The sequence below is a fragment of the Triturus cristatus genome, chromosome 10 (genome assembly GCF_964204655.1).
Source record: "Triturus cristatus chromosome 10, aTriCri1.1, whole genome shotgun sequence".
Classification (NCBI taxonomy): Eukaryota; Metazoa; Chordata; class Amphibia; order Caudata; family Salamandridae; genus Triturus; species Triturus cristatus.
Genome location: NC_140593.1, coordinates 1088228211 through 1088243342, shown reverse-complemented (window position 1 = coordinate 1088243342; position 15132 = coordinate 1088228211). Strand labels below are relative to the sequence as shown.

At 45.2% G+C, this 15132-nt stretch overlaps 1 protein-coding gene across 1 annotated transcript in view; it reads right to left on the bottom strand.

Annotated features, from left to right (window-relative positions):
• Positions 1–11880, bottom strand: part of ZFAND2A (zinc finger AN1-type containing 2A) — a 42819-nt gene extending 30939 nt beyond the window's left edge. The window contains exons 1-3 of the mRNA XM_085629263.1: positions 11573–11880; positions 6831–6945; positions 6095–6189 (exon numbers count right to left, since the gene is read on the bottom strand). Coding sequence (XP_085485389.1) covers positions 6095–6189; positions 6831–6885 — 150 coding nt within the window. The 5' untranslated portion in view covers positions 6886–6945; positions 11573–11880. The remainder of the gene's footprint in view (positions 1–6094; positions 6190–6830; positions 6946–11572) is intronic.
• Positions 11881–15132: the final 3252 nt, after the last annotated feature.

Genomic DNA, 15132 nt, shown 5'->3' with positions numbered 1-15132 from the left:
AGGGTGGGATCATACTCCCACACCAGTTACTGGTGCGGGGGTATGATTCCAAGTTGTTTGACACCAAACACGACATGTTTTGATGCAGTCATTCCAAAGTTAGCATTTACCGCGAGGTTATAATGCACTTAAGAATATATGGTTTAACCGCATCCACAAACAGTAGCAGAGAATAGACTCTGCCAGCTGCAGAGGGGTCCTGCTCATGCAGAAGCACCCCCTCACATAGTAAACCAAGCACCCTGCCCTCAGGATTGTTAGGGCCTGCAAAAGGGGTGGCTGATAGGTTTATATGTGTGTGTATGGTGAGATATAGGAACCTATACCTCAGTGAGGGGTGCTAACACTACCTCACACAGGCTGCAGTAGCAGGCCTGTGGTGTCAGATTGAGAATGCTTCCCAGGGGTGGCATAATACATGCTGCAGCCCCTGGTAGGCCTGTGAAGTACCAATGCCCTAGGTACCCAAGGTACCATATACTAGGGGCTCATAAGGTACCACAGTATCCAAGCACTAGTGCATCTAATATGCAAACCAAGTTGTTTAGAGAGATCAGTGAGACTGGGGCCCCGATTAGCAGGGACCCAGCCAGACTATAGCCAGAAACCAGTGTATACATCAGAAAAAAAGTGGGGGCAACATAAGTGCAGATCCTACTCTCCTACAAGCCCACATACAGGATTTAACTTCCATGCCACTGGTGCCATTACAGGAAAGTAAACAAGCATTGACATAGCCAATAGGTCTCGCTTTTGGGACCTTATAAGTATTTAGTTATGCAGCACAATATCCTTTGTGCAACAACATCAACTGTTGCATGGCTAAACACTTATAAGGTCCCAAAAGCTAGACCTATTGGCTATGCCAATGCTTGTTTTGTGTGTGCCATCCAGTAATGGATGTCATGACTCCCTACCAGCTACTACCCAACACCCACACACACACATACACACTGTGTAACTTGCTTCTCTGTGGTGGTAGAGTCTTCTGTATTCTTGGAACCTAGTGCTGGAACAACCTCTCTCTGGAGACACAGAATACGCTTTCGAGCTTTTAAATACACTGTGAAAGCTTTCCTGTTTTCGAAGTTCTAGCGCAGCCTCCCGGGTGGGGCTTGGCGACTCTACGGCTCTTGGTTCGTGACTTTGGTTACCGTCCTGCTTTTATGTCTTTTTGACTTGTCTATTCTCCTCAAGTGAACGTATGCGCAATAAAAAAATAATACTAATACTACTATTATTACTACTACAACTACTAATACTATTACTATTACTAATAATAATAATAATAATAATAATAATAATAATAATAGTAATGCATGTGATGGCCCACATTTTGTCTTTGAGGAACTACCAATGGCACAGTATCCTTGGGACGCCTGATGGCGTAACGTCTCCGGGACGCTTCTGCTCTACATGAAGGTAGCACAATAGTATGATGTGGATGCTTCATGGCGCAGTGTATCTGGGAACCATTGCGATCACCTGGAAGTGTGTCTGGTACTCGCAATGGCACACTATATCTGGAATGCCTGATGGTACCGTGTCTCCAGGATGGCGCAATAGTATCTTCAGGAAGCGTGCCATTGGCCACTAGCATCCTTGGCATGCTCGCGAAAGTATGTGTGCTGGGATGCAGTTCGATGGATCTGTAGAGCGTGGGCTTTAATTCACTATAGCAAGCTGCAACTTTTATGGCCCCCTGCTTCAGGACGCATGACATTGGCGCATATACACTGGAGGTACTTTTGTGACACAAACTGAAATCCAGAATCGGGGTTAGTGGTCTAGAGGGACACCTCCTGTGCACTCTCTTTACCAAGTGTGGTTACTGTCAGCTGGTCAGGCTATAGTGGCAAAGCAGTCTTTTTCCTGACCAGGCCCGAAAGTCATCTACTGGCCTCTGATGTTTTTCAAGTTAGTCTGCCAGTCCCCTTCAAATGGGTCCTTCAACCATCCACGTGAGTTATGAATGTCACATGTCAGCATTGTTAGGCATGTGGAAGGGTACGGAGGCGCAATAGTGTCTAAGAGAAGCTTTGGATGGTGCAGTATTGTCTCCGGGAAGCTTGCGGTGGCATAGTAGTGTCTTTAGGAAGCTTGTGATGGCACAGTAGTATCTCTAAGTAGCTTGGGATGGCGTTGTAGGATTTCTGAGAACCTTGGGATGGAGCAGTTGTGTCTCTGTAAAGCTTGTGATGGTGCATTATTGTCTCTAGGAAGCTTTTGATGGTGCACTAGTATTATCTCTAGGAAGCTTTTGATGGTGCACTAGTATCTGAGAAGCTTGGGATGGCGCAGTAGTGTCTCCATGAAACTTGTGATTATGCAGTAGTGGCTCTAGGAAGCTTGCAATGGCGCAGTAGTGTCTCTGGGAAGCTTGTGATTGTGCAGTATTGTTTCTGTGAAGCTTGGGATGGTGCAGTAGTGTTTCTAGGAAGCTTGAGATGGCGCAGTAGTGTCTCTGAGAAGCTTGGGATGGCACGGTAGTGCCTCTAGGAAGCTTGGAATGGCACATTAGTGCTTCCAGGCGCTTGTGATGGGGCTGTAGTGTCTCTGGGAAGCTTGCGATGACACAGTAGTGTCGCTGAGAAGCTTTGGATGCCGCAATAGTGTATTTGTGAAGCTTGGGATAGTGCATTAGGGCGTCCAGGACGCTTGTGATGGGACAGTAGCGTCTCCGTGAGGCTAGGGATGGCGCAGTAGTGTCTCCGTGAGGCTAGGGATGGCACATAAGTGTCTTCGTTAAGCTTGGGATCGCGCAGAAGTGTCTCCAGGAAGCTTGGAATGGCACATTAGTGCCTCCAGGACGCTTTTGATTGGGCAGTAGAGTCTCTGGGCTGCGCGCCGCCTTTGGGACGCTTGATGGCGCAGTGTCTCCGGGACACTCGCCTCTATGTCGCTTCCGGGGTCCTCTCTATTAGAGCCACCAGCAGACGTGAATTGATTTTTGCGCAGGAAGCTTCCATCCAGGGATCTTATTAAAATCCGGCCCAGCGCAGCGGCTGACATGCTCGGCGCCAGGCTATGAGTGATGCCACCAGAGCTGAGCGGCCTCGCCGTGCCCCCCTTCATCCCCGCCAGATGAGGCAGGCAGAGGAATCGCTTTATGGAATTACCCCCGGTCTGCAGCAGAGAGAGAAATAACTTAACAAGGACAAATCAAGCGGAATCAATAGCTGTGTGTGTGATCCAGGGATCAGGCACCCAAGCCCGAGTTTATGGGAAAATGTCAATTGTTTGCAATCCGTGCTGTATCTTCGCAGTCCGGCCCCATCCCCAAAGGGGCTCATTGAGCCTGCCTCCCGCCTACAAGAAGGGGGGATTACAGGGCAACAGTAGACGGAGGGGGGGGGAGGGGGCTGGGAGGAGAGGCGGGCTGAGAGGAAACCAAAGAAAGGTGAGAAAAGGGAGAGCAGGAAAAGAAAGCGGTGCAAGTGGAGAGAAAAGGAGGAAAGGAGGAGCAGAAAAGAGGAATGGTTTAGGGGTTAGATGACCGCTTCACACTGAGAAGGAATGTTGAAGAGGGGTGGAGGCAGAGGAGCAGGAGTTGGGAGGGAAAGCAAAACTAGTACAGGAGAGCGACTGCGATAGGAAGGGACGAGGAGAGAGGACAGAGACGAAATTGACAGACGGAAGAGAGGCAAAGGGGAGGAAGAAACAGGCGGAGACATTGAAGGGCAAAATGAGTGATGAGAGTTGGGTATAAGAGGGTAAAAAGAGGCGTGAATTGGCGAAAAAAGCAACAAGCATTGGCCGCGCGGAATGTATAGATGGGGGCTGCAGCGGGAGAGAGAGGCGGAGGGAGTTGTGTGCGTGCGCGCTGCGCGCGAAATCACTTAATGAGCCATGACGGCTTGAAGGCTTAATGAGAGAAAGGCAGATGGCGGCTGCGCGCAAGCTTTAGGCCACCAAAAGCTTGTGGGTAGCACTTTTTTTTACCCCCTACTAAAAGTCGAGCAAGCAGCGCATGCACTGCTCTAGGCTCGACCTAAAAATGTTTTTAAAAGCCTATTAGGTCTGGGTGCATGGAAGATAAGTATGGATTGGTGAATGTTCCGTGAGAAGACGGTTTTTGTTGCTCGGGCTGCCCCAAAAAGTGGTCCCGTCTCTGGGGGCCCTGGAACTCAGAGGGAACATCTGTATTCCACCCCAAGACATTGCCCTCGACAACCCGCTTTCTCCTTGAAATTGTCCTACCTGTGTGCGATGTTTATAAGTGTTGTCAGATTCTGCCTCGCCTGGACAGAGATTGTACCATTATTATGAGCCTTGAAAGTCGATGATTGTTAATAAAAAAGATTTATATTAAAAAAAAAAAAAAAAAATGCCTATTAGGTGAAACAAATGCCTAGCACTTGGTTTCATGGAGAATCGCAGCTGCTATACCACAGTTTGGTGTGGCACAGTAAACAGAATTCTAAAGCCAGGATAAATAGACAACAAAGTGGGGAGCTGCTAAAAAATAATGTATTTTCTTACAGCAGCTAACAGAAGTTTATCAAGATTTTAAAACCTATGCATGAAGTAGCTGAAATGGTCACATTGCATTCTTCTTTCATCTGGGTTTCAACCAGTCACTTGTGGGATGTACTCTGCTACAGCACATTAATTGCAAGTAATGCTTTAAAATTAAATATTGAAAACACATTGAATCAGGGATATTACACATTAATACTTCTGGTTATGAAAAAACTGGTTGGAGTGACACTTTTTATGGAATACACTGAATTGCACTCAATTGGTTGAATATTTTTTTTGTGTACCTGCCTCCAGCATCAGTCAATACAATCGGCTGTTAACACACTCTTAGGCTTCCTGTTTAGTTGTTGTAGACACTTATCAACATACACTCTGTGTGCAAACATAGCTGAGTTTTAAATGTTTTAAAAAAAATAAACTGTTAAAACCAAATGGAATGAAGGTTTCAACCTGCAATCAGCAGGCCCTAAATGAAGCCTGTAGGCGAGGAGCAGTGGCGCAAAACATGGAATCGCTCCGATCCCTGCACAGGAAGCAACTAACTATACATTTGACTTGCAATATCACGGGAGCATGACTTGCAATTCTCAGACATTAAAGACTTTTCACAACATATGGCAGCCATAGTGGCAGGCAAATTGAATTTAAGGAACTCCCAAGTGTACAATTTTGGAGGTTAATAAACAATGAAATACATACGTACGTCCAGCGCCAAACCAGAATTGGCATTTCAATTTGGAAAGGGGGGGGGGGGGGGGGAAGAGTTACTTTTAAGCCAAGTTGTGATCCATTGGGGCTATACTATTTTCAGCCTGCAACTGCTGTACTACCTAATAACCAACCAGAAACGGCTTCATAGTTAACACAGATTTTTGTGCAGTCAGTACTTTGCATGTGTAAGTGAGACCTATACAGCTATGGCACTCCCAGTACAATACATGGGTTGCACCCTCAACAGTTCTCAAATATTTTCTACTGGTATGGTTTTTTTGACCAATTGCAAATGGGCACGTAGGCTGGTGTTGGAACTCAGTGAGACCTCAAAAGGCAAAGTCGTAATTAAGAGTGCCACACAGATCGGGGGAGATCATTTTTGCACACGGTGAAATAATACATCACAAGGTTCAGAATTTATTGGGTGCGACAGCTCCAATTACAAATTTTATCCTTCATAAGGGGGCGTAGCATCCAGCATGTCCTGATACAAACCATGCTTTACCCAGGTGTATTTCAGGAGGTTTAACCTGCTCGAATACACCATAGGGATAAGTGCGAGTTGCAGGGATTGTCATACCCACTAATTAAACAAAAGATTCTGACTGTCGCATTAACTGGTGTTATAGCAGAGAGCCAACATACTTATGAAGGTGGATCTTTGGTTTTATTTGATAGAGGTGGGTCCTATTAAGATGTATTAGAACATAGAAACACAGCTTTGTACAGTGTCAGCAAACCACATATATTAAATTTAGTTACAGTTAACATTTCATCCTGGAAGCCATGAGAATGTTCCTGCTGCTAGAAGATTGTACCTTAAACACCTTTTGTCCTGGGGTTTGCTTGTGGAAATAATCTGAGTGCAAACAAATAAATATTTATTTGGCAACGCTACCTTCTTGTACGCTGAGCTGCATTTGTGCTGCTCATACTTGTAGTGGTTTTTGCAGAACACGTCTTTGCATGCGTCACATTTAAAGGGCAGGAAATCTGCAAAGATAAAGCAAGTTAATTAATACAATGTTATGAATTGCTGCGTCTCCATCATAATCATTAAAGCTTTATCATTTCACATAACAACCCAAAATTGTGTGTTTCAGTATCTGGCACATCTTTTAAATGGAGTAATGGATTTCCATTGACCATCAATTCCAATCATATAAAATGGTAAGGAAGGAACTTGGCTCGTAAATGTAGCATTACGGACTGTGAATCCAGTCCACACAACCTTTGTTTTGATCCTCACCCATCTGAAGCTCTAAACCCACAAGAGAGGTTGCATCAGAAGGGCAAAATAATTAACATGCAATATAGACTACATCCAAAGCTCAAAAATATTAGCACTTAATTTTTCACCCCCATCCACCCCATCCAGTTTCCCTTTTCTCTCGCTCGTCGTAGTTACTCATTGCGAGAACATGAAATTAGTAGTGTTTTGTGAAAATGTATGCCAGTCCCATACCAGCAACACCATTTTCAATAGGAGGAATAGGACTGCTTCCTCTCTGCTAGTGTGGAAGCAGCAATGTCTATGATACCCTCACATTCAAAACGAGTATCAGAAGATGTTTAAGACATTTCTTAGTTGCTGCTTGTACAAACGTTTATGTATATAGTGTACAGTTTCTTACCCAGCTGTTTGCATGTTTTCTCTGAGCAATGCTTTCCCAAGTCTGGAAGCTCCATTTTAAGATATGAGTCTGTGAAGATTTCCTTGGTCAAACAATGGGTGGTGTCACAACTTCCCTACAAACACAAGCAAACCCACAATCAAGAATTCCACATATGTGGATTTTAGCAGACTCACAGTATATTATTTACACTTTTAAGGAACACATTTTAAGATCTGCATTTTATGTGCCGATGGCTGGCCTTCGTGAATGTTTAGAAATTGTGGCACAAGCAAAACATGTACAAATATTTAACAAGTTAGCTATTTAGCAGACAACATAAAAAGATCTATATTGCTGCGTAGTGGAATCCAGATAAAATCATTTGTTGTCAATTATAGTCTTTGATAGTGCAGTATTTGGTTCTATATCAATATTCTCTTATATATAAAGCTACCTGCAGAAGTCTGTGGCCTTAAAAACAGGGAGTGGGTTGTTACATTCAGGCGAGAAAGACCGGATGGACTGTAATAAAATTCCATGCCAAGTGTGTATCTGACCCAAAAAGGACTGAATTCCTCTTTGCTTTCAGCAACGGACAAGCCCAGCAAGTATATCTGTCATTCGCATAGACAGATTCGCAAATTTACTATCCACAAATGAAAAATTGCTCGGATTCACCCTTGAAGACACTTTCTCCAAACAATCCGAGACAGCCCGGGACCAGCTCGTACTGCTGACAAAAGAGAGAACAACTTTTGTAGTAGCACAGGCCAATATTTATTCCTATCTGTAGGAACATAAGTCCACAGATGGCAAGGAAACATTTAATATCCTGCCCATTTGACACATTCTGGCCTGCATGGTGTCCAAATTGAAAGACTGTTTACATTTTGGACCAAGATTACACTTTAGGTGGCCTGTGTTTTTGTGATATAAGAGCTCCAAGGCACTAAACTTATTTAAAAATTGTGGAACTCGAACAGTAGGCTACAGAAATTGTGTGGCCCTGCCTTCAGGTCAGGGACACCAAAGCAGGTCAAATGCTGGCATCTTCCACCCATTAGTCTGGACTTCTGCTGGAAACTCCAAGGACCAGTTCAGTAAGGTTTATGAGACAGGAACCTTCTGTTTACTTTTTCTCTGAAGGCCAGGAACAGACGAGAAAGCATGGAGAGGCCTCACCATTGAAAAAGGGTGACATTACTGCCTGGTGTGAGATGAGCAGTCTTCTGGCAAAGAACAAGGCCTAGCCAACTGAAGTCTGCAAGGTAGATGTTTTGTGGGAATGAGTCATCTAGACGACATAAGGCCTTTGCTGCTCAGCTCAACAGAGCATAGCACAGAAGCATCAACGTGACCAGAGATCAAGGACCTGCAGAGGAGCACCCCAGGGCTGCAAATGTGGCGATCAGTACCTTGCCTGGTACCCTTACATAATTAATGGGACCATGTATGGGCCCTTTTCCAGTAGCAGTGGTTTTTCATTATCAATGTTTATCTGAAAGTATTGTCAACACTGGCTACAGAATCATACTCATCATCTTGAGAGCTATAACAATTGCCAGATATCCCACTCTACAACTGTCATTGTGTACTAACATTCTATCACAGTTCCCAGCCCTAACTTGCAAGCCTGTAGGTCCACATGGTGCCACCGGTCTCATGAATGTCCTACTAACTGAACATTCTGACTGATCTAACAGTTTTGGCTCATACGCAGTTTAAGTTGTTACACCCCTGGGTGACGTCTTTGGGAACAATCAAAATTTTGGCACCAGCAGTGATTCTTATGTGAACTATAACTGAGAGACCAGTTTCACCCTTAACTAGGCCTTGGCGGTGAACTCCGCTCACGGTGTTTTCTGCACTCCGCGGGGCACGCCGAGTTCTGAAAAACTCCACTCCTTTCCTCGCTCGCCAACATCAAGTTGATGAGCGTGGAAAATCCAAAGCTGGACCACCTCCCAGCGAGATTTCTCAATGCGGGCAGTCGCGTTGAGAAACCTTCAGTTCACGTTGAGGAAGCTGCCGCTCAAGTAGAACATCTACTCGAGCGGCACAAAGAAGCAGCACCCTCTTGTGCTGTGCGTAGTGCAGTTCACACTGATTTTCTAGCGCGGGACAAATACTCTGCGCTAAAAATCAGTGCGACCTAATGCACTCTGCTGCTTGCGGAACTCCACGTAGAAAGGCGGAGTTTTTTGGTTATGCGGAACTCCGCCGAGGCCTACGCTCAACTACTCTTCTCCACTCTCTCTCCAATTATTTTCTGTAGTGTGTTTTAGTGCCATTTTACAACAACAACAAAAAACACATTAAGTTGCCAAGCCTTGTACCAAAAACAGATGAGAAAATAAGGCCAAAAGTGCACATATAACCAACTTGTAGGATTTTGAATGGCAAATCTGGCCCATTGGTGTCACTAGTAGACTGAACCCAAGACAAAAAAAGAGAGTTAATGAGCTTGGACAAGAAAACCTGTATCATTTCATCTAGTACTGCATGAACCTTGGTGTCTCGTGTTATTTGAAATATAGCCAGTCAATATGCAAGATAGTACCTTTTAAGGCTGATATATACTATGTCTTCTACTTTTATGGTGCTCCTTATTTTCTTTCTGGGAGCCATGGAAAACCCTGGTAAACAACAGTACTCAACGCAAATAATGCCCAGTAACCACTGACAGCCCCAGGGAAGATGCCTTGCACTCTCCCACCTGGATGAGGGTTGCGCCCTACTCGCCATCATCCCGGATACTTGGGCCCCAGTGAACGGTGTCTTGTTTGCCGAACCGGCTCCCTCAAACAACTGAAGAAATAGGACCACATCAACACCATAAATGATTTTCATTAGCTACCCCTTCAGAACTGCAACTACAAATCAGTGAAAATAGCCCACTAATGTAAAACACTAACCAACTGATGCTGCTGTTCATGATATTGCCAGACTTGAAAGCAAGAAATCCAAAACGGAGCTCAAGCCAAACCTGCCACTAAGGAATGAGGAGCTGAACACCTCTTCCTGTGTCCCTACTATTCAAAAAGGAACTAAACAGCCCATTCTTGAAGGATCTCGTCATTGACTTCAGTAAGGACCCTCCTAGTTCCTCCACAGTCAAATGAGCTCCCCTTTTTTAGGTCTCGCCAGCGCATGCGCTGCTCTGGCGAGACTTTTAGTAAGGGCTTCAGAAAATGCTACCTATGTGGCCTAGAGCTTGCGGTTACGGGCGCATGCTTACGTGCAGAGGCGCCATATGACTTTCCTCTCTCGTCATGGGTCATCCGCTTTCAAGATACGAGAGCTTTCTTTCACATTCCTGAAGTCGATAACTTCCTTGTCATTTGCGTTACTAAGCAATCCTGGGCGGAGCCAACTGTTAAATTAAATGAAATCAGGTTATTCGTGTTTACAAGCATCTCCTGAGAAACGCGGCGAAACTTTCAAACGACTCCGTGGTTTGAAAGTTTCGCAGCGTTTCTCAGAAAATGCTTGTAATCAGCTTTCAAGATAGGACAGCTTTCTTTCACATTCCTGAAGTCGATAGCTTCCTTTTCATTTGCCTATATATCCCTACCTCTCTTCTTCTCCTCTACCTCTCCTCTACCCCTCCTCTACCCCACTCTCTCAGACACTCTTCTCACAGGCACACTCTCACAGGCGCACACTCTCACAGGCGCACACTCTCACAGGCGCACACTCTCACAGGCGCACACTCTCACTGACTGACTCTCTCACTGACTGAGTGCCACCACAGCATCACTCAGCACCTCCACAGCATCACTCAGCGCCTCCACAGCATCACTCAGCATCGCATTGGCAATAGTACACCACTACATCATCATCACTCAGCAAGACCTAAGTATCATTCAGCATCACCTCAGCATCGTCTCAGCACCAGTCACCACCACTACCACCTCAACATCACTCAACACCACCTCAGCCTGCTCTCGGAATCTGCCAGCTTAAACACATTGGCAAAGTCAATAGCTCTGCCTAAACACTTATAAGGCCCCAAAGGCGAGACCTATTGGATATACCAATGCTTGTTTTCCTCCTTGCTATTACTGCATGATCTCAAACAATGTAGCTTACAATCACACTCCTCAAACCGTCCCCATTTATTATGATCAGTTACCCTATTTCTAGGCCAACAGAAGCTAATTCTCAAAAGCTGACCGCCATTGGTCTCCTTCAAAACAAGCAATGTTACAAAACAACTTTTTTTTCAAATTCTCGGATTTAACCATACAACAGTATGCATAAAATCTACGATATATTAATTTTCTTAAACAAATTACAATATAGAATTTAAAAATATAGTAAAAACACATGGAAATTAAAGAAAGGGGGCAGAAACAACTTTAACACTGTAAAAACACTCACAAATGAAACACTTGTAGAAACTATGGAAATCGGATTCCAAGCAAGTTTAACGACTTGAATTGTTTTATTTATCTATCGAGAGAGACAGAAAATAAATGAGAAGGAATATGAATACGAAAGTAGGTTTCCCACCCTGGAAAAGGACTCCAGGGGAGCTTATACGGAATGTTTTTCTTTTCCAATATGGTTATGGTGAGTGTGCTAATATAGGGAGGACTATATATACACACACACACACACACAGTCGTCCTGCTACATTAGTTGACTTATTCAGCAAGCGGCGAAAAACACGGCCGACAGAAAAGAGAATAAATAACACTTGCGGAAAAAAAAGCTCAGCTCAACAACATTCAAATAAACTCTATGAAGAAGCTCACCTCTGCTGGTTATTCCCTCAAAAACAGCTGTGTGGTGGTCCGGCTGCCTCAGGAGCCTTCGGGTCTGCGCGTTCTTGAAAGTCTACCTGTCCACAGTAAGATTGCAATTAATGTCTCTAGCCTGGGTCACCTGGAAACTGCTCTCCTTCGGGTACTGAAAGTCTTCGTTCTTCTTTTGGGCATGCACTGTCCGAAACTGCCACACCAGCAGTATTTATCCATCCGCCTGTGCTGAGTCATAGCTCGCGTAGACTTTAATATCCGCTTACAAAGAAGCCTTCCAGCTCTTTCTAGGGCCAGTGTTAACTGAACGACCACGCCTTTTCTGCTGCATCACGTCGCATAAATGACGTACGGCGTGAGACTGACAAGCAGAATTGTGACTCTGTTTCTATGGCTACGAGCACCCGCGTCCTCAGCATACGTACGTAGCCAGAGACATCGATGAAGGACAAATACGGCTGAACCCCAGACGAATACCTTTGCTGGAAATCCTTGTATGGTAATCGCCTACATGGTCCAAATAATAGTGTACGCAGCAAAGGGATAAACGGGTTTCTCAAAATGGAATAAAAGTTGTTGAATGTTTTAACTCACTAAAAATGAAATGCTACTGTGAATAAAACAAAAATAATATCCACTAAAATAATTATTTAAACGTCTTTACGAAAACAATGAGGCTTCCAGTGAATCAAAACATCGAAAGAAAAACGTACACACTGTCAACTTTCGTGCCCCTCGAATATGATCCTCGCATATATGCTTACATTCAGAGTACTTTGGAACTGTCCTAAGTTTCCTTTTCTCACTAAATACATTTCGAACATCAGCTGTGGAAATATTATTTACGCTTGCTCCAAAACAGTACGTTTCTTTAGGGAGTCCAGCTGCTTTTACTGCTAGAAACACACTGACTTCTTCATTAACGATGACTTGCATTTTCTACCCTTCGACTGTGACGTTTTCAGAGCACTGGGGACTTAGGTAATTGATCAGATGACAGTGACTTGCCTTTTATCCCGTAGGCCTGCCTTCGCGCGGCGATGATGTCAGCGTCATATTTATCAGTCGTGACTTGGCAGTTTCTTCTAACCCATCCAGCATGTACATTACTAAAGATTTACCCCATCTTTTGCCAGCTATTTTCCTCTCGTGATTTCATTGATGTTTTGGCGGGCAGTAATTTGATATTTCATGAGCTTGCTGTAGTTTTTGAACCAGGACTGCAGCCATAGGTTATCAGACAATGTGATCGGGCGGCTGTAGTATTGTGCGTCATGGGTAAGTTGTAAGTCAATGTTAGAATTGTAGTAAGGATCTAGAACCATAGAATCGTGTTATGGATTCTATGCAGGACAGGAGGCTCCGATTATGCTTTCTCATTTCTTTACTAGAAATGCTCAGCAGCCAATAAGAACACAGTATATGTAATGAAAAAACTACAATACCCATAAACACCAGGGTATGACGTATATAACCATAGAGTCCACAGTATAAAAGGTAATATGGCAAGTACAACATCCTCTTTCTTTGCTGCTCCGCAGCCAGTTAAGTGCTTCTTTCATATTCTAATGCATTCGCTGTGATTTTGTATACATGCTTGATACTGTAGCATATTGCTTCCAGGGTTTCAATGCTTTGTAGCGTTCAAAGTGTTTGTCTTTACATCGCCATGGTTACTATTTATCGGCACGCATTGCTTTTTTCTTTCCGCTCGCCGCGCTTGTCTTAACGTGCGGGGAGCGTGTGGTTCACCTCCCGGGGACGGGTGCTTCGCGCCCGCGTCTTTGTTTGTGGAGAGGGAGACAGGGGCTGGGAGGCTCTCGCTAGCGCTGCGAGTGCTCCGTCTTTTGAAATACCGGGCGGTCGTTACCGCGCATGCGCGGCGGCCATATTTGTTTACAGAATCAGGTGTTTCTCGCCTGTCAGACCGGTCGCTTCGCGCCGAGAGCCCACAGCCTGAGTATTTGCCCCATTTTACGCCCATTTGATATTTAAAACGTTTGGGCTGCATAAATACGCATAGGCATTGCCTAGAGTGCTAGTTTTTTCTGACAGCAAGCCCTCCCTCCACATTTGAACTAATTTGATTAAGTGTTCAGATTTCTAATCTACACTTTGGCTTGCTGTGGGGTTTTTTCACTCCCCCTGCATTGTGCCTTTGGCCACTATTGATTTTCGTCATTCCTGTGCGCATTGAATATTGTTACACTCTGTGTCAGGATGGAGGAATATTATGAGGAGGACTACTATTATTATGAGGAGGATCCTTCTGGCTCTTTGGAGCATGATTTGGTGGAGGCGCTGGATCAAGGGGTGCAACACTCCGTGAATAAGGCGCTTCTGCGCGCTATTAATCCTTTGAAGCGTCATTTATCTCTTTACGCACAGCAACAGGGTTGGTTGCCGCCTGCACGTGCGTCAAAGTCCCCTGTCAACCCTCATAGGTCTGATTTTCAGAGGTTGGCTAAAACACTGTCTTCGGACACAGCCTCTACTAAGAGGACGGCTGGGACCTCGTTTTCATCCCTCATTGATCCTGATGCTGACGATGCGCATTCCTCCTCTTCAGAGTTCGAACCACCTCCTCGAAAAAAGGCTCGCAAGGAGCATTTTGTAGACGCTCCTTCCAATCCTCCCATTCTAACATTTGAACCTTCGGAAATTATGCATCCCCTTCTTCTTGGTTGCCTTCTCCAGCGGTGGCGAATTATGTGCAATCACACATTCGCCAGCCTTTTGATAAGGATGTCCGGGCCCGCATGAGATCTGAGTGTCCCCGTCCAGATCTGGCGGACCATTTAGCCGAGACCCCGGAGGTTGACCCTACCATGGTCACCTACCTTAAGAAGTACGCCAGAGACCCCAAAAAAGGTTTGGACAGATCTTGGCGCTCCTGCCAGGATAAATTATTGGATTTATTGGATTTTGGATTTGGGTGTTCTTGCTAAGGAGTCATCAGCTCTTGTAAACCCGGATGAACTCATTGAATGGGCTCAGAGGGCCATATGTCAATTGGGCAATGCCAATTGAGCGCTTTCATGCCAACGACGCCGCTCCATCCTTCTCCGCCTGGATCCCAGGCTGGCGGAGCTCTCCTCTTCAGAGGCCGGTCCCTTGGCTCAGGGGCTCTTAATTGGTCAGCCTCAAAGAGCTTTCTAGTTTTGTGGCCACTATCAGTGGCCTTGACAAGGCCCAAGCCTCGCTGCGGCGGGCGTTTCGGCCGGTTTTTGCAAAGGCCGGACGTCTTAGGGGACGTTCGTTCGGCCGAGGATCCCAGCAGAATTCCCAGCGAGGATTTCAGTCCCACAGTGGAGGTGGACAGGATTCCGGCTTTACCACCCGTTCCAACTTCTATCCCTCCCGTAAAGGGAGGGGACAGTTCCGGAAGGGTCGCTTCGGAGGACAACAAGGAGGTCATCACGACTCCAACACTTCAGGTGAGGCTGATTCCTTTTTCCGAAGTGGTTTTGGGGAGAAGGCTCCAGTTTTTTCTCCACAATTGGCAGTTAATCTCCAGCGATGCTTGGGTTCTCGAAACTGTTCAGGGCTACAAAATA